At 35.1% G+C, this 21,083-nt stretch overlaps 1 protein-coding gene across 6 annotated transcripts in view; it reads right to left on the bottom strand.

Annotated features, from left to right (window-relative positions):
- Window positions 1-21,083, bottom strand: part of ppp1r9a (protein phosphatase 1, regulatory subunit 9A) — a 70,969-nt gene that overhangs the window by 22,008 nt on the left and 27,878 nt on the right. For all 6 annotated transcript variants that reach the window (XM_051135935.1, XM_051135934.1, XM_051135937.1 and 3 more), the window contains exons 3-9: window positions 20,093-20,225; window positions 18,647-18,767; window positions 15,891-15,995; window positions 10,326-10,461; window positions 2,924-3,076; window positions 1,507-1,560; window positions 45-274 (exon numbers count right to left, since the gene is read on the bottom strand). In XM_051135935.1, coding sequence (XP_050991892.1) covers window positions 45-274; window positions 1,507-1,560; window positions 2,924-3,076; window positions 10,326-10,461; window positions 15,891-15,995; window positions 18,647-18,767; window positions 20,093-20,225 — 932 coding nt within the window. The remainder of the gene's footprint in view (window positions 1-44; window positions 275-1,506; window positions 1,561-2,923; window positions 3,077-10,325; window positions 10,462-15,890; window positions 15,996-18,646; window positions 18,768-20,092; window positions 20,226-21,083) is intronic.

Genomic DNA, 21,083 nt, shown 5'->3' with positions numbered 1-21,083 from the left:
GAGGACATGGATAAAGTACACTTCTGTCATTTCAGTCTCTGTACCTCTGCTGGAAGTCCTTAATGAGCTTCTTGGCCTTGTTGTACTTCTTTTCCAGGGCCTGATACTGACTTTGGGCCTCCTTCAGATGCTCGTTGACCGTATGGCACAGCGTCTGAGCCTCGATCCAATAACTCTCCAGTTTTAGCATCCTCTCCTTATTGTCCTCAATGCTTTGCTTGAGCTGCGTCTTCTCTCTCTCCCACCGTGACTTCTCTTTTTCCACCGCGGCCAGCTAAATAGAGAGACCAGGATGGAGACACAGGGAAGAAATGAAGGTAAACATGAACATGAAGAAACTCAAGAAATGTGCATACTACGTTTATGTTACAGGAATGATACATAGAATGATAGAATAATAGATAGACATGTCAACATGTGTCCATGTGAGCCAGAAGAATATAAATGGCTTCGTTCACACCATAAACAAATGCAAATTGTTGCCCTGACTGTCTGCGCTGTTATTTTACAAGTGATGAAATCTGACGTTTGTTCAGACAGTATAGTCAATATCTGGCGCGTCTACATGGGTTGCTATGGTAATGATGTAAACGTAAGCACTACGCCAAGAGATTTTCTCAGACAACAACTGAGAGTTGCTGTCAGTGTGGAAAGCTGCGATTTTTGATTCTGCTCATGTCTATCATGACATTTGCCACTGAATTCACAAGGTGCATTCATGCATATACTGTCCAAAACTGCTGACTCATGCACTCATTCACATATCACTACATAGTGAATGTCACTAGCTATGAGGAAAATGTAAGAAAAAAAGGGTACACTTGGAAATCAAGACAACATATTATATGGTTTTCATATGCCCCATGCTTTAAATGATAAAAACCCTAGTTGGGTTGTTGTTTTTGCTGTTCAGACTACAAAATACACAACAGATTTGAGCTGATTGCAACACAAACATCAGATTTTTAAAAAACTATTAAAACTAGTTTTCAGTAAATTAAGAAAGCTAAAAATCATATAAATGTTAAACGAAAAACTAAACATAAAAAATTCAAAATAAAAATTTGCCATTTTGCCTTAGAATCTGACTGAAATAAGTGCTAAAATTAATAAAACTAAAACTGAAATAGTAATTAAAGCATTCTATAAATATTTAAAAATGAATAAAAATGACAAAAACTAATTACAAAATTACTTAAACCCAAACTAAATTTAAAATGAAAACTGACAATATAAATATAAAACGAATGCAAAATATTAATAAACATTATAACACTGTATAATAGTAAATAATACTAAAATAACACTAACATTGACTAAAGTCCTGTGGGTGCATTTTCCTCTTGCTTTATTATTGATAACAAACAAAAAAGTTTTAAGTATAAGGGAAACTTGCAACTAAACCAGTTGTTCTTTTCCTTCAACTTACTGCAAATGCCAGTTGGGGAAAAAATCGTAAATTGTAGCTTTCTGTGGGGGGGAAAAACAGATACGGTAGCCTCTTACCTTGTTCTTGAGTTTCTGAATCTCAGCTTCAGTGACAGTGTGTTTAATCTGCAGCTGTAGACATAAAGGAATAAGAGAGAGTAGAAGAAAGATGAGTGGATGATCAAGGACAGTCCTCCTCTCAAAGGGAACTGACCGGAGAGGCTCTTTCTGCGTGACAACACACTCTCTCTCTCTGCAAATCCAGACTCAAGAGAAAGAACAGCAAAGAGCAAGCAAAAAAAAGACTGAGACAGCTGAGGAATGAGTGAATTCTAGGATTTACAGTATTTACATGGTCTGTTTTTTCTAGGTTGATTAACCTGTCATGGCAGGGTGGCAGAAGGGACTTTTACAGTTTACAATTGTCTTACATTCTAAAATACCTGTTTTCTATTGTAATATATTTTTAATGTAATTTATTCGTATTTAGCAAGATTTTTAGCAGCAATTACTCCAGCCTTCAGTGTCACATGATTCTTCAGAAATGATTGCAATATGTTGATTTGTTGCTCAACAAACATTAACAGTTGCTTAATATTTTTGTGAAAATATTCTTTGATGATTAGAAAGCAAAAATTATTATTTAACACACAATTAACTTGGAATTTATTAAAACAACAAAATTAAAATTTGCATTTAGACAGAAAATAAAGCTGACAGCTGACTTAATATTTAGCCTGACCTTTTCAGGTTTTCTAAAGGTTTAAACGATAGTTCACCCAGAAAATTCTGTCATTAATTTCCCACCCCCCTTAATGTTGTTACAAACCCATAAGACCTTTGCTCATCTTCAGAACACAAATTAAGATATTTTTGATGAAATCCGAGAGTTTTCTGACCCTGCATAGACAGCAACACAACTAAAACATTCAATGATATTCCGAATGCGCCCTGTTTACAAGCAGAAGATGACACACGGTGAACATAAAACAGTCTTTGTAAACATGTCTGAAGATTTTGACAGAGCGGATGACTTGCAATTTTTTTACCCATCCTTACTTATTTGAACCAGACCATACAGACGAGAAGATGAAATAAGAGAGATGGACGTTCTATGTCAGAACGTGGTACTCTCGTAAACACGCATCGAAGACTGAGACGAACAGAAGAAACTGTTGGATAAAGTAGTTTTGTTTTCTTTGAGCACAAAAAGTATACAGTTGAATTATGGATTTTACCAATGTCCTGACCACATTTTTTGGGTTTTGAACGTGTCAGTTACACTGATGTCTAGGCAGGGTCAGAAAGCTCTCGGACTTCATCAAAAATAACTTAATTTGTTCTTGTTATTTGTTCTGAAAGGTCTTATGGGTTTGGAACGACATGAAGCTGAGTAATCAATGACAGAATTTTCATTTTTGAGTAAACTACTGCTTCAAGTACAAGTACCTTTCATTGATCATTTGTCAAAAAAATGCATGCAGTCTTGATTTACCTCTCGAAACTTCTGATAAAGTTTGGTGGCGTCCAGTTCTGATGGCGAGATGATGTCCTCGTTTTCGGGTAAATCGAAAACCTCAATGGCCACATCTCTGTCTGTTCCTGTCTGGCCCGCCTCCTCCTCCTCATCCGTGGCGTACTCCCCTGTCTAAGCACGGACACATGGGAATAAACATCCGCACTGCATTTACTAGAGCAATCAATGTGTAGGGTTTCTACTGTATCTTCAATAGGCTGAACACCTTTACATTGTGTGTCCAGGATGCTGTATTTTCTTAAAGGAGAAGTCCAATTTACAAATAATTTACTCACCCCCTTGTCATCCAAGATGTTCATGTCTTTCAGTCTTCAGTCGTAAAGAAATTACGGTTTTTGAGGAAAGCATTTCAGGATTTTTCTTAATATAATGGACTTCAATTGTTCCCCCACGATTTTGAACTTCCAAAAAGTACTTTAAATGCAGCTTCAAAGGGCTCTAAATGATCCCAAAAAAATTGTATACTTTTTAAGCACAAAAGCTCGCGTAGCACAGGCTCTCGGATGCGCGTCCACGGGTCGTTCTTGAATGATTCATTCATTTTGAATGAACCTTTAATGTGACTTGCAAAGAATGAGTCGTCTCTGGAAGTGATTCGTTCAGTCCCGCATGCGCAACATCCTATTAGGTTCTGTACTGTAATTAGTTCACCTGTTTCGAGTCTCCGGGTTTTGAGAGTCGTTTGTTCATCTTATGGGGCTGTCACGTGATGCTGATTTGGCTGAAGTTAATGAAATGACTCGAAAAAAGATTTGTTCATTTTGCTGAACGAGACTCAAAGGTCCGAGTCGGTAAAATGATCCGAACGTCCCATCGCTGCTACGAATCACGTCTTTCATCGTCTGTGTACTCCGGCTAAAAAACGGTAGAGTATGGCAAAAAACTCATCTTATTTTCTCCTCCGCGTTCGCTTTGTAAACGCTGGGTCTGTAGTTCTGCCTACATTCGGCGTGACCTTTCGACATGATTCAATAGTATGTAGCATCGTGAACGTGCATACCAGAGCCTGTGCTACACGAGCTTTTGTGCTTAAAAAGTATACAAATTTTCCGAAAAAAAATGACAGATCGTTTCGCTAGATAAGACCCTTCTTCCTCAGCTGGGATCATTTAGAGCCCTTTGAAGCTGCGTTTAAACTACATTTTGGAAGTTCAAATTCGGGGGCACAATTAAAGTCCATTATATGAAGAAAAATCCTGAAATGTTTTCATCAAAAACCATAATTTCTTTACGACTGAAGACAGAGAGACATGAACATCTTGGATGACAAGGGGGTGAGTAAATTATCAATTGTTGTTCTGGAAGTGGAGTTCTCCTTTAAGAACAAACAAAGAAACTAGGCCATTTGTTTTTTGTTTTTTTTTTGGCCATTTTCGCAATTTTTCTAGATAGGACAGTGGAGATAGGACAGGAAGCGAGTGGGAGAGAGAGAGGGGGGTGGGATCGGGAAAGGTACACAAGGTGGGATTCGATCTTGGGACACCCGAAGCGTAACTGCGCCATATGTCAGCGTGCTGCAAAAAACTAGCTTTGATTTTATACTAACTAGTATGTTTAGCCAATTGAAATGTGAACTTCACCTCAATTTCCACTGCTCACTGAAATTTCCTATTAGATTTTAAAACGATTAAACAAGGCAAACCACAAAAAAGTACAAACGAATAAAACAAATCCTATATGCCAAACAAAATTTCAATCAATCTTTTGACTTGAGCTAGCAAACAACGACCGAGCAACCCACAAAACACCCTAGCAATCATGTAGCAATGCTCTAGCAAGCACTCTGAACATCTTAGTGATTTTGTAGCAACACGTGCATAAATTTGAAAAATTGAGTCTGTTTTCAATGTGGAATTAATGTATGAAACACACTACTGTTCAACAATTTTGGTCTGTTTTTGGTCTCATGCGTACTAAGGCTGTATTTATTTGATAAAAAATACAGTTAAAAACAACAATATTGTGAAATATTATTAACATTTAAAATACATGGCTTATTTTTGACTATATTTTAATATGTAATTTATTTCTGTGATGGCAAAGTTGAATTTTCAGCAGTCATTACTCCAATCTTCAATCTCAAGAAACATTTTTTATGGTTATCAATGTTGAAAACAGCTTTGCTGCTTCCTATTTTTGTGAAAACAGTTTTTTCAATTTAATTTCAGTGATGAATATAAATCTTTTGTAACATTATAAATGTCTTTACTGTCACATTTGTTAAATTAAATCCATCCTTGCTGAATAAGAATACAACGATCGCAAACTTTTGCACAGATTTGGTCTGTTATCTTTCTAAAATAAAAACAATTCATGCAGAATCTATTTCTTCTGCTTGCGTGTGGGTCTGCCAAAGTTATTTTAGGCAGATGGATGTGCAGACACACACAGACAGGTTGGTTCTGCTTGGCTGAGGCTTGTATCTGGTTGCAGGGCAGGGCTGTTCCCTGGGAGGCCTACTTTCCAGATCAAATTATTCAGCCTAGCAGGAGGCCAGATATAACTCTGTCCTACTGTACTGCTTTAACCTGAGCATTCTCAGTTGTATCTCATTTGTATCTCCTCATCTCTCTTGCTCATCCCCTCACACGTTAAATGAGAGGACATGGAGCGTAGCACACAGACTCAATATCATCAGCGTGATATTACCTCTCAGATAACCTCAAGGGGCAAATTAGCTCATTTTGGAGTGTCACATTCAATTAGTTTATGTGTCACCATCCTTTTAACACGCTGGTGGTTGCCGTACCGCACATGTTTGAGGAAACTAATTGCAAGAAGGTCATATACAGGGGCAGAGAAAGTACTTAAAGGGTTAGTTCATACAAAAATGAAAATTCTGTCATTAATTGCTCACCATCAAATTGTTCCAAACCCGTAAGAACTTCATTCATCTTCGGAACACAAATTACAATATTTTTGATGAAATCCAAGAGCTTTCTGACCCTGCATAGACAGCAAGGGTACTACCACAGCCAAGGCACAGAAAAATAACTTAATTTGTGCTCCAAAGATGAACGAAGGTTTTACGGGTTTGGAACGTCTGTCAGTAATTAATGACAGAATTTTAATTTTTGGGTGAACTATCCCTTTAACCCACACTAAAAAAAAAAAAGTATGAATGTCACTGTATCAGATAACAAAACATCAAACTAAGTTCTATTTACTGTATTTTATATCATTGTAAAATTCTATAATATTGTGTCTAAATTAAAAATAAAAACACTAAAAATTTAAATAAATATTTTCAAACACTACATGTGAATTTGCCAACATTATAATGTACAGTATGAAAATGGATATTTTCATAATAAAGATAAATGTAACTGTTATTTGTTTTTAAAGTTTAACTTTATGTGTTACTTTAACAGTAAATGTAAAGTAACTAAATGGAAAAATAAGCAATTTTCTTAATATTTATATTTTTTATATATTTAATTAATTAAATGTGATATATTATAAATTACTGGTTGATACTGGGATATTTTTCTGTCAATATTATCCAATAAAAAGATATATATATATATATATCAAAACAAAATTTATTTTAAATAAAAATCTTTCGTATCATTAAAACTGTCTTTACTGTCACATTTGTTAAATTTGAAATATATAAAAATATAATTTAAATAAATATATAATAAACTCTCTTTTTCCCAACCAAAATCACTTCCAAATTCCAAATTCTTAGATAAATAAAAATTTTTTTTTTTTCAAAAGTTTTTTTTGTAGCATTATAAATGTCTGCTTATTTATGCATCCATAGAAAAAAACTATCTATACGCTGATGAAGAACTCTGTTGGTTACAAGTAACTGCAAAAATGAGTGAAAAAATAAGGTTACAAAACAGTAACTTTCATTATTTGGTTTGATATTATATAATGCTGTAAGTGTGGCTACTGTAAGCCTGTTCCATCACCACTAACCTTTCTGCACCTTTCTCGGATGTCCTTATAGCCACTATATCCTGCAGGACCCTGCTGTTTTAAGGCCATTTACTGCTGGCAGGCAGCTTGTGAATGGTTTTGGCAGCTGCTTATCCACAGCACAGCAAGATTTCAGGAAGGTTCACGCCATTCTACCTCAGTAAACACACCAGCCCCAAAACCTTCATTCTGCGAGGCCTCTCTCACACAACACCGATATGACACATTTAAACAGACATTCACATGTGCTGACGCTCAAGCACACACATGGCACATTCACACGAACAAACACCCACCCACCCACACGCAAACATGCTAATCTTTTAGAAGGACTGCTACATTCATTACAATTCCTTACGGGCAGCCCGTCTGCTGGGAGAAGCCGCCGGTGCCAGAATTATAAAACAGTGCTGATCGCACAGCCATTTCAAGAGCGCAGTCTGCATCCGAGCCAGCCGCCACACAATATCCAGACGTTACCGCAGAGGAGGAACACATAAAACCATGCGGGTACTTAAGAATGACATCAGCTAAACGTATAAATGTGAGATTTTGATGCAATCTGTAATCAGCGCACACATCCTAGATTCTCACTGACAAATAACGCAAGGCATTAAAAATTCACTCTTGCATTAGCACGTCTGAGTCTTGCATCATTCTGCGCTGCACGAGAGCCTATAATGTTAAATTGTCTGTGTCCCCCAAATCACAAGGTAGAAATTGCTTTGCCTGGGTTACTGATGTAATTATCTTTGAATCGTAGCAGACAATTAATTCAACGCTTTCTTCAGTCAGTCATCAGCGCTTTCGTATAGTATCTCATTGTGGTGACAGACCTGCATGCATTATGGTAATGCACCGTTCTGAATCCTTTGAAACCAGATCGCAGCAACAGACTTGTGGCCCTTTTGTTTGAAAAGCCAGGCCGCTAATGAGAACTGAGCAATAACTGCTCGGTGACTAGTAATATAACAAACCCCATCAACTCTCCATGGAGAAGAAAGCTGCCACTGTGGGTGTTTTTCCATAAGAATCTCTCAACAACCTAAGCACACTTTGTAACACTGCTGAAATCTAATGAAATCTAATCTGATATAACAATGGAGAAATATCATATTTTTATGTAGTAAGACTGATTATTAGTATTTGGAAAAACTAAATATCAAGTGGGATATTATAAATTTTCTACTTTAAAATTATATTTTTGTTGAATGACAGTCAAAGAAATTGTTAAATTATGAAAAAAAATTACTCAGAGAAGAAGAGATGGACATTTAATAATAATAATAAATAATAATAATAATAATAATAATAAGCTTGAGTAAACATTAATTTCATGGTAAAGTCTGAGTGGAACAGCAATACGTCATATGGTAAATGTGTTAAAAATATTTTGGTATACATTATTCATTTATATACGTTTATTTTGTTATACATTTTTAATTCATATATAATTTACTAATTTTATTATTATCATTATTATCATTTTTATTTATTTATTATTATTAATTTAATGTAATGTTTTAAACACATATAAAATGATAAACAAAATAAAAAAATAAAAATGTTACAAATCCTTTTTTAATATAAATAAAATATTGTATTATGCATGATGATGAGGTAATAATAAATAATAATAAATAATAATCATCATTATTATTATTATTATTATTATTATCAACATTATTAGGTTTTAAATAATAAAATTATATATATATATATATATATAAAATAGAAAATCCTAATATTCCTATGCAATTCCTAATATTTTAAAAATTATGCATAATGATGAGCTAGCTAATAATTTTCATTATTCTCATAAATCACTATTTTTAAATTTTTAAATAAAATTGTTAAAATATAAATTACTAAGTAAAAAATGTGTGTGTGTATATCCATATCTATATCTATCTATCTATCTATCTATATATATATATATATATATATATATATATATAAAATATATATAAATAAAATAAATAAAAATTGTTTTTTTTAATTTTGCAAAATAAAAAAAAACAATTTTTAATATTAAAAAAATAATGTATTATGCATGATGATTAGCTAACAATAATAATGATGATTAATGATTATTAATTTTATTTAAAGTTTTATACACATAAAATGATACACAAAATAAAAATCTAAAAACAATTTGAAAAAAATCCATTTTTAATCTGAAAAATTATTGTATTATGCATGATGAAGAGCAAATAATAATACTAATTATTATTATTACTATTATTATTATTATCATATTCATTATTTATTAGGTTTTAAATTATTATTAATTATTATTTTTATTTTTTTATCTGAAAAAATCAAATATACATTACTAGTACTAATAATCATAATTGTGCACACACACATATACATATATACATATATAAAAAACAAAATAAAAAAATCTATTTTTAATATTTCAAAATGATCGTGTTTCGCATGGTGATGAGCTAATAACAATAATAGTAATTATTATTATTATTTTATATTTTAAATATAATTAAATTAAATATTTAAATAACTGTAAAATATTATTAAATATTAATTAGGGCTGTCAAACGATTAATCGCGATTAATCGCAAACAAAATAAAAGTTTGAGTTTGCCTAACAAATATATGTGTGCTGTGTGTAATTATTATGTATATATAAATACAAATAAATGAATGTATATATTTAAGAAAAATATGTTATGTACAAAATATTTTTATTTATAAATAATATCAATTATATAAAAATTATAATAAATACATATACTTGCAAATATTTCTTAAATATATACATGAATGTGTTTGTGTTTATAAATACATAATAATTACACACAGCACACACACATTTATTAGGCAAACTCAAACTTTTATTTTGTATGCGATTAATCGTTTGACAGCCCTAATATTAATATATATGCATGTGTGTGTGTGTTTGTATGTGTGTTGCAAAGAATTTCTATTATTTTCTTTTGAACTTTATTTTAATCAAAGAACTCAAATTAGCCCCACTTTTCTTTGTGAAAACTGACATTTATATTTTATATTTTTATATTTATTTATTATTTATTATTTATATTTGAGATTTTTCCATTCAACAGGATGGAGATGGAGCAACAGATTTGGTGGTAGAATATTGTGAAAAAAATTATACAACAGATATGTTGATGAACCAGAGTTGCGCAACCCATCAATTCATAGTATAATTTTTTATATGACTAGACAGGTTACAGCTTGATTTTCTATCGAGTTTGACTAGCAAAACTGCTTCATCCTGCTGCGCTTTGATGTGACAAATTGTAACAGGTTGAGGCTTGTAGCATGGACGAATCATGGATAATAGATTTGAACCTGCTCCAACTGGCTGGGGACGGTTGATTAACCTGTTTAGACAGTCACAGACATGCTCAGACAAGCTGTGACGTGAGACCTGTTCAGCGCTCACCTCGTCATCATCAGCATCATACTGGGCGTACTGTTGCTCCATCATCTCTCTCTGACGTCTCTCCTGCTCCAGAGTCTGACTGATGAGTTGAGCCACCTCGCTCTGCTGCCCTGGACGCTCCCGGCCAATCACAAACCTGCAAACACAAACAAAATGCCAATGAGAAAGGAGGAGATCAAATGCAGTTTGGCAAAGGCTACAAAAGATTATGGCTATTGATTTTCAAATGGAGACAAAGAACAGAATAGGTTTTACATAAATGAGGTGAGTATAAAAATGTGGAAGGTGAAATTGCAGTCATTCAGTAAAATAGAGAAAGGTATAAAAGTGGTCTTTTCTATTTCATTGAAGTGGAATATGTCAAGCTCTTTTGTTCCAGAGTCTAGCTTCAACAAGCGTTTTTGTTCTCACCTCACTGATGGATTGTATCTTTTATAATATACCATATAAATCAATGAACGTGGCAGGAGGTAATTCTTGCAAGGTCAGTGTGATAAATGACTGTGACAAAGTGAATGTAATAACTGTTTAAAAATGTTAACAATACTACTTGTTAAAAATAGGGGAAAAATTTCTGCTGAAACATTGAAAACTTGAAGGAAGCCACGTCATTGCGCCGTAGAAACAACAGAGGGAGGGCTGGGTGGGAACTTGGAAGGAGGTTCGGGAGGAGGACGGACACCCGGGAGGGAGACGACGAACCCAAGGTGGAGACGACGGAGGAAGGAGCCAGGGAGACAACAGGAGGGATTTGGAGTAGGAGGAGCCAGGCAGGACCCAGGCCACTGCCATAATAATGACCCATGGTGGAGCAGACGGAGGGAGGAGCCATGGAGGAGGAAGGGCTGACGACTCCAGGGGGCCGACCGACGGCGGCGGAGGAGCCTGAGGTGGAGACGGAGAGCCAGTGAGCCAGGGTGACAAGGAGGTTTTGGAGGGCCGAGGTGGAGCCGATGGCGCCAGTGACCGACATGGAAGCATGGATCCGGGAGGCCACGGTGGAGCCGGAGCGACAGAGGACCAAGGTGAAGCCGGAGGGATGGAGGAGCCTGGTGGAGCCGGAGGGACGGAGGGACAAGGCAAAGCCGGAGGATGGAGCCGGAGGGACGAGAGACTCCGGTGGAGCCAGTGGACTGCCGGCCACGGCAGAGAGGAGAGAGCTAGGAGCCATGGTGGAGCTGTTGGGCCGACGGGCCAAGGCGAAATCCTGGACTCTGGGGATCCTCTAGCCCAGTGGTTCTCAACTCCAGTCCTTGGGACCCACTGCTCTGCACATTTTGTATGTCTCCCTCATTTAACGCACCTGATTCAGATCATCAGCTCGTTAGGAGAAAGATCCATGAACTGAACTGAGTGTGTCAGATTCAGAAACATACAAAATATGCAGAACAGTGGGCCCTGAGGACTGGAGTTGAGAACCACTGCTCTAGCCGTAATGCTGATGGAGACTGGCAGACCAGCTGCGAGCCCACCGCACTGATGGAGGACTGAGGGTGAGCGAAGGGGCCTGCCAGATGACAGCGGATGAGGAGGCAGGAGTGGGTGGGACGGTGGGCATTTGTGAGCCTCCGGGCTCTCGGGGATGCCCTTGGGGACAGAAACCCTCTCTGGACAGGACTTAGGAACAGAGTCTCTCTTTGGGTTGGGCTTGGAAACAGAGTCTTTCTCAGGGCTTGACTTGGAAACAGGAGCTCTCTCTGGACTAAACTCAGAAACGGGAGCCCCCTCTAGGCTGGATGTGGGAACAGGGGTGACCGAGGGCTCCGAAAAGGTCAGGTCAGCATACAAGTCTATTAGGTCTACCTCAGCTTTCCTTATACCCAGGTCCATTAAAAGCTCCCTAGACCTGACAGGTGAGAATTGAACAGACAGGATCTTAAATACAAGGGATAATTGGGGAAACTCAGGTGCATGGGATAATAATCAAACCAAATGAGGACAGGAACAAGACCAAATAAGGAAAAACAGGAACAGAGACAGGGGCAAAACAAGACAAAACATGTCCATGATCCTGACAATGGCCTGCTTTACAAAACTGAGTATTAACAAATAATACATTTTTTTCTTAGATAAACACATTGAAACATTTCAGAAGGCCTTTATTAATCCCCTCCCGGAGTTGTGTGGAGTACTTTTAGGATGGATGGATGCAATTTTTTGGGATTCAAAATCTCAACCCCCATTCACTGCCATTATAAAGCTTAGAAGAGCCAGAACATTTTTTAATATAACTCCGATCGTATTTGTCTGAAGGAAGAAAGTCATATACAACTAGGATGGCTTGAGGTTGAGTAAATCATGGGTTAATTTTTATTTTTGGGTGAACTATACCTTAGTTATTTGACTCAACAGTTTAGCATTTTAATGCCATTTATCATTTATAAGCCATGATACGAAAGAAGTGGAAATGTCTAATAATTTGAGATACAAAAAAGACAATTCCCTCCAATAATATTCACCCCATCCTCTGCACCACACAATCCATGTTTTGGAGAACCAGCGGGGAAGCGCTCAGCATGGAGTCCTAATCATCCTGAATTAGGCACAGATAAGTCCCCAAATTTGATCTACATCTGAAGCAACAACTGGGCCAATACCGTGTGATGCCAAGCATCTCTTCTGCTTTCGCAGCACAGCTGACCTGGAAACAGTCGTCTCTTCAATCGCGATACCACACGCAGGGATCCCAACTGCTCTGGGATAGTGCTTTCTTATTGGCAAAACCCACCGTTATTATTCACTTACATCTGGAGTGACAGGATGCATTTCAGGATATACGCATCACCTCACCCAGTGAGGAGGTGTTCCTGCCAACTTGCTATAAAAATCCCTAGACTGACACTGAATCATCACAGCAATGAATCGCTCTTAATAGAGTGTCAATCTTCATGTATTTATTGGTGGTCACTGGTGCAGACAGAGTTTAAGACCTGCCTTAATTCCTACAGTAGGTTAAATATAGCACAAATTCCAAATCTGGGCCACACTAACTCATCGGTGAGAACAGAGAGAAATAACCAGCAGGAGGGAATAAATCAAAACCAGGAAAGGACAGACAGCTGAAAAACAAAGATACACACAGAGCGTTTCCTGAGAACATCATAGTACTAGATGCAACTGATGTTTTCCAGTAAAAATCTGACGATATAAAGATATAGACTTTATAAAATGATATATTATATTATATTATATTGTATATCATAAAATATATTAATTATATGATTTCATAATTATATTTATTACAAATATATTATGGAGACATTTTTTTTAAAGCATTAAGTTTTAAGCATAAATCTAGACATATGTAAAATTATACATTATTATAGATCATAAATATGTTAATTATATTATTTCATATTTATATTTATTACATATATATTATATAAATTATACAGACATACATTTTTCTTAACTCAGCTGTTTTTTTATGTTTTGAGCATAAATCTAGATATATGGAAAATTATAGATTATTAACGATTACAGATCATAAAATATATTCATTATATTATTTCATATTTATATTTATTACATATATATATTATATAAAATATACATATACAGATTTTTTTTTTAACTCAGCTATTTTATGTTTTAAGCATACATCTAGATTTATAGAAAAAATGATTATAGATTACAGATAAAATAAAATATTTTAATTATATTATTTCATAATTATATTTATTACATAATATATTTATTACACAATTTATATAGATTTTTTTTACTTTACTCTGTTTACGCTGTTTTTCATGTTTTAGGCATAAATCTAGATATATGGAAAAATTATAGTTTATTATAGATTACGTAATATATTAATTGTAATATTTCATAATTATAGTTATTACATATATATTATACAAATTATATATTTATTTTTCTTAACTCAGTCGTTTTTTGTTTTAAGCATAAATCTAGATATACAGAAAAATGATAGATTATTATAGATTACAGATAAAATAAAATATTTTAATTATATTATTTCATATTTATATTTATTACATATACATATTACACAGATTATATAGAATATTTTACTTAACTCAGCTGTTTTTCATGTTTTAGGCATAAATCTATATATATGGAAAGATTATAGTTTATTATAGATTATATAATATATTAATTAGGGATGCACCGAAACGTATCGGCCGAAATGCTTGCGCGTTTTGTCAGTAAAGCCGGTTCTGTAATCAGCGGTAAATGCCATCAGGTGCGTGATTTCACGTTGAGCCGTATATACTACACACAGCCGTTGTTCACTGACGAGCTGCGCAAATTCACACTGATAATGAACATGGATTTGCGCAGCTCGTCAGTGAACAACGGCTGTGTGTAGTATATACGGCTCAACGTGAAATCACGCACCTGATGGCATTTAACCGGCTTTACTGACAAAACGTGCAAGCATTTCGGCCGATACGTTTCAGTGCATCCCTAATATTAATTGTCTTATTTCATAATTATAGTTATTACATGTATATTATACAAATTATATAGATATTTATTTTTCTTAACTAAGCTGTTTTTTGTTTTAAGCATAAATCTAGACATACAGAAAAATTACTGATTAAGATTATAGATCATAAAATATATTAATTCTATTATTTCATATTTATATTTATTACAAATATATTATACTAATTATACAGGCCTTTATTTTTTGTTAACTCTGTTTTAAACATAAATCTAGATATACGAAAAAATATCTGAAGAAAATATTTGAAGACAAAGCATTTTTTTTACTAGAAAATAAGACAAAAGTACTGGTCAAGATTTTTTAGTATCTGCCTGGCTATATGAAATCATGCGAATCAAGAAGGCTCTGTCCCTCTCAGAAAGTCACATTTAAAGGGATATTTCACCCAAAAATTCTGTCATCATTTACAGTTGCTCCAAACCTATATGACTTTCTTTCTTCTGCTGAATACAAAAGAAGATACTTGGTAACCAAACAGCTCCTGGTTCTCGTTGACTTTCATAGTATTTTTTTCCATACTAAGAAATACATACAGTTTTGGAACAACTTGAAGGTGAGTAAATGATGACAGAATTTTCATTTTTGGATGAACTATCCCTTTAATTAAACCCTCTTAAATAAACATACATTTAAAGGTAAAAGGTAAATTCATAGTTCCAAACAAGCACATTTTTCCCAGTGTGTTTATATTTACAGAGGAAGTATAATACACCACTGACAGCATCTGTTTAAAAACAATACGCTCCATCACGCTGTGCAGCTCTATTGTTAATGAAGAGTCTTGTTTTCTCACAGTGTGACGCTGGCCGATATGCTTTTCAAAGACACGCTCTCAGCTGTCGTGTCTAAAGGGAGTTTAGATACACTAATAAGAAGTCCGTGTTTTTCTCACAAGAATGATGAGTGGGAGGGAAAGACGATGACATGTCATGCTATTTCATACGCTAATAATAACATTGATCACTCTAGCAGCTTGTAGACCAAGGGTGAGGATTTGGATGTGGAAATATGAGGATCTTGTGGTCAGCATTCAAAGGCAAACCTGGGATTAATAGGGCGAGCAAAAAACGACTAGACATCTCACATCTTACCTGACCACTCCTTGTGTGTTTCTTAGGACAGAAGCAGCGAAGCTCTGAGTTACTCCCACCAGACTGGTGCCGTCAACCTCCACGATTTGATCATTCACTTTAATTCTGTGGAAAATGAAGGTGGTTATTTTGTAATGCTTGTTAGAGTGACACTATTAAGACACTGTGCAATCTCTAAAACAGGGTTGTATAATACCGTCTGCATGAATACTAAACAGCGATTTCTCTGTCATTCCGAGATGACTTTTTTAATAAAAGCTTAATTATGTTCTGCCTAAGGCCTTCTCATTACTCTGCTATGATTAATTTTTTCAGTGCATCAAATATGCTGATGTATGAAGGACACAGTACATCCTGGGACAGGGTTTCCCAGAGTTTGTGAACCCCTAGAGTTTGACAAAGAACTCCACCTAAATAATTTAGGTCATATGACTTAAAAAAGAACAGAAAAGGTTAAGACCCTGAAACAATATTTTTATGTTTTCAATTGGACTTGGGTGGTCACATGCCTTCATTTCAGCAGCTAAAGAGTAATGCTCACAAGACAGAAGGAATTACAATCATATAGGATTACAAGTACGATTAAGCTCCTTAACAACATGTGATAATATGTTTTCAGAATGCTACAGTGTTTGCATGAAGAGCTCCAACTGTGTGATATCTGTAATGAGCTTTGTGAGTTTGACCAAATTGCCTTGACCCTTGATTCCTGTCTGGATATCGAGCTCCTGGTAAATCCCGTCTGTTATGCAGGGAAAGCAGACTGAGGGATGCTTGCAAGATTGAATCCTAATGTTCACCTAAAGAGTGTGGCATAAGCACAGCTTGACCTTCACATGCATTTTGCAATGTCGCCAAAATACTAATACTGAAAGCAGGAATTTATAATTGCTCTATACAAAAAATAAGGACTCCAGTGCAAAGATTTCAATGTCACTGTGAATTCTACATTGTTACACTTAGCTCAGAAACAGCCTGAGTTAATGGTGAAGGAAATTACATTCTGGCTATTGAACAGTCCTTTTGAAACCTGACTGCAAAGCTTGCGGTTGCTTGGTAATTTTGAAACAAGTAAACATTTCTGAAGATTTCAGCAGGGTTTGATGCCACTCAGTGAAAAGATAAGACCACATTAAAAGACTGAAATTCAAAATCTTAAACTTGGAAATAAACAGAAAAATTCATGATTTCAAGAAAATCTGTGTGTGCACAACCACCCTACAATGATAAAAATCCACTCCTTTTTTTAATCCCCAAAAAATCTAAACGGTCTCAAATATCAAGTGATTTTGATTTTCTTAGCAGTATGTAGGGCCCTATGAAATCTGTTTTATTTTGTCCCAAATTCCATTTTTTCCGTTTTAAATTTTTCTAGACTCCTTTTTAATGGTTAAATTAAATTGTATTAATCAAAAAGCATGTCTAGTTAATTAAAATCATGAAACTTAAACAATTTAACATCAGTTTATTAAAAGTAAAATAAAAATGACGTTTAGGGCCCGATGAAATGTTTTATTTTTTCCAACCTTATGTTTTATTTTTACCAAATTCTGTTTTAGCATGTCTAATTATTTGAACGCATAAAAACAAGTTTAATTTATTCTTACAATAACATTATGAAATGTTCAGCTTAATAAATGAAGGTTAAGTTATCTTTTCATTTTTTTGGCAGATAAAGGGAATTTACTATTACAATTAAATTGCCGTAGAAATATTGTATGATTATTCCTTAACAAATAAGGTCTTAATAATTTTAGTAGTAGTATTACATACATTCTGCTGAACAATAGTAATATATTTCTGCCACAATGTCTTCGAGTTAAACCAAACGCAGTGGATTAGTTTTGTTTTTGATGGTAATGCGCCACAGAATACACAAAAATATGAAAGAGAGAGGCAGGTGAGCAGTAGCTCATTATCATTTAAAGAGACATGCACTAAAACGGGTCATTGTGAAAAGAGCTGTTTTTGACGAGGTAAAAAGGGTGTTGTTTTACACGACCACTGAGAAATTTTAACCGAAGTATGTTGCAGATATGAAGACCCTAAAGAATTATACTAACTTGTGGAAAATGAGGCATCCGATGTCCCCTTTAAAGAAACATTATAATGTAAACTAATCAAAGCTAATGTTCACATGTCAAATGTTCTTCAACTGAAGCTCAAAATGCAGGAAAACATGAATGACAGGTTTTACATAACGTGTAGAGTCTTGTCTAATCTGCTGACTGCTGCTGCCATTAAAACTACAGGGAGACAAACCAAAGACGTTAAATAACATTTCACTCTAAATGTTGTGCTGCTAATATAATTTAAATAAAAAAAAAGAAACAAATTATTTTCTAATTTACTCAATTAAATTAGAAAAACGCTACATTTCCATTAGTGGTGTCAGTTTTAGTAAGGCAAAAATACTAAAGTTACTAGACTAAAATGTTTGGCAAGATGGACTGACTGCTTTCATTCACATCCCATACTCCTCTTTAGGAGAGTCAAACTCCTGAGCTACAATCAGTAATAAAGCCTCAAGCTTCGCTTTAATTTTAGGCAATGTGCAAATCTCATGAGGGACTCTAAGGGATTCACTCTCTCTGGATGCAGCTGAAAAGAGCAAGGACAAGAAACCCATTATTTTCTACGACGGTTTGACCAAAAGGGTTTTTTCTACACGCAAAATACATCGATATCCTGAAAGTAGAGCAATATAATACCAATATGTATGTCTGCCACTACTTTCTATGTGCAGTTTAGTTCACCTTCCATCTCTCTCTGCTGCTCCACCCTCTATGACAGTCTTGACGAAGATGCCCAGCTTCTCTAAGCCTGCGTCAGCGCCGACCCCCATTCCTATAATACTGATGCCCAGGCCGTCGTCATCTGGCATACACAGATTAACATACACAAATCAATGAAAGGAAAAATATTAGTGGTGAGCAAATGGAAAGAATGACAATTCAATAAATCTTTGGATGGATGGATGCACGTTTACTGTAACTGATCAATATTCCAGGCACGCCATTGATTCACTCACAGTGCTCAAAATATGCAGATACATGCAGAAAGTTTCCCTAAAATCATATTTGTATCTATATTGTTTTTTTATTTCACTTTTTTTTTTTTTGAAAAAGCTTATAGGGAAGACAGGGGCTAGTTGTCACAGGGGCTATTCTGAATCTCAGTAAAGTCAAAATATATACTATACTACACTATATATATACTATACTGTTCTCTGAAGTCAAAAGTGTGTTGACTAGAAGTAGTGTTTAACCTCACACTCAAAAAAATGCTGGATTATTATTTTTTAACCCAAATGCTGGGTTCAGCCTTTTGGGTCATTTTATTGGGTTGTTTTTAAAAAATGTCTTTCTGTAACTAAACGGCTGGGTCATTTTTTCTACCCAACCGCCGAGTTCAGCCTTTCTCTGATGAAACATCCCAGCTACTGAGTTACAGTCAAAGCAGGCTTTTTGTCACCGTGCACTTCCTCATTTTATTTTATTTATAAAGTCTTTACTGTGCTGTAAATTTTATTATTTTACACCTTGCAACATACAAGGACGAGATGTCTGTCAGCTGCCTTGTATATGAAATCATAAACTGAATTTAATTTGATGTTAAAATATGTTCTCTAATCTCAGTTTGTTTATGGGTAGGTTATGGAGTCAGTCACGGCAACTTTCAGCTACGAGTGAAACATAAGCAGCAGTCTGAGGTTCACAGTTCCCCAGGCGAACAGCAGCCCATCACCGGCTTAGATTTTGTCGACACACCGGCACGAGAATTAGCGCTATTTCAGTGAAAAGTGATTATAGAGAATGGCTGAATACAATGTTTTAAATTTTGTAAATTATGCTGTATTAACCCAAATAAATTCAATTTCTCTTATATTTTTGTCCATGGGTGTTCTTGCTTAATAATAAATGTTCATCTTTTGATTATATTTGTTGCCTCTATAATTCTGTGTGTGATTTTTAACTTTCAGCCCATTTTAAGCTAGGAGAATAATATTTTTTAAACAATAATTGACTTAAATAAAACAACTCAGCATGTTGGGTAATATCAGTCAAAATAACCCAGCATGTGCTCTGTCCAATATTTACCCAGTGCTGCGTTGCCAAATAACCAACTGGGTTGTTTTTAATCTAGCATTTTTTAGAGTGCAGAGAAATCTCTTTTTGTGACACAGTTGCCCCGCTATTCACCTTTTTCCAGTTCCACAGGGAGAAGTTCCAGCTTCTCCACCCGTTTCTCCAGCTCATACTCAGCTGAGGATGCCACCGGGTCCACCTCTTCATTCCTCCTGTCATAATCTTCATTGCAGTAGGTTTTGAACACCTGGGAGCCAGAAAAAGTCAAGGCCAGTGTCATAATACTGAGCACACATGATTAAAACAGCTGTGTAAAGCACTTTTTTCAGTTACAAAGGATGGAGTATGTGAACCATGCAGGGTTAGAGAGTATGTTTCTTCTAAATATTAATCCACTGAAAGGATTTAGTTCAAATATATACGGTACAACTCCACTGATCACATACTCTCTCTCTTTTTATCTCCGCGTCTCTGGTTGCATCAGAGCGTCATAATGGCGCTTATCGTCTGAAACACAAACTGTCATTTGCCATCTCCTCAGTGTAAGCGATGGTCCTGTGCACCGTGGTGTGAAAGGACAGTCACGCACAACTGTGTCCCCTAAGCAGGTTCTCGGACAAACATCGGCGCCATGCCAGTGCTACACTTGCCGGCCTCCTCCTTATCTGCTTCCTTATAAAACAGGTTCATTGGATCAGTTGTAGCTTCATGGTGACACAGAATCAGTTTCCTCGACCCAGATTCAACAATATTTTATTTAAAAAAAACCATACTTTCTAAGGCAAGTACCAGGGTTAATATAGAAATAATAACACTTCAAGACTTTCAAGAACAGTTTCAAAAACACAATACAAATAAATGAAAGAAAGAACAAACAAACATGTATTTACGGTCACCTTTGATCAATTTAATGCATGCTTGTTGACTAAAAGTAGGCTATTAATTTATTTTCAAAAAAAATAAAAATAAATCCCACACAATTGAACAGAAATATATGCATAAAATATTTTAGAAATAAAATATTTGATAAACAACACATTCTAAAATAATTCAAATAAATATTCTAAATAATAAATATCAATATTAAAAAAAAAAAAAAAAACAT

This window comes from Labeo rohita, chromosome 19, assembly GCF_022985175.1.
Source record: "Labeo rohita strain BAU-BD-2019 chromosome 19, IGBB_LRoh.1.0, whole genome shotgun sequence".
Classification (NCBI taxonomy): Eukaryota; Metazoa; Chordata; class Actinopteri; order Cypriniformes; family Cyprinidae; genus Labeo; species Labeo rohita.
This window is presented reverse-complemented; position numbering and strand designations above follow the sequence as displayed.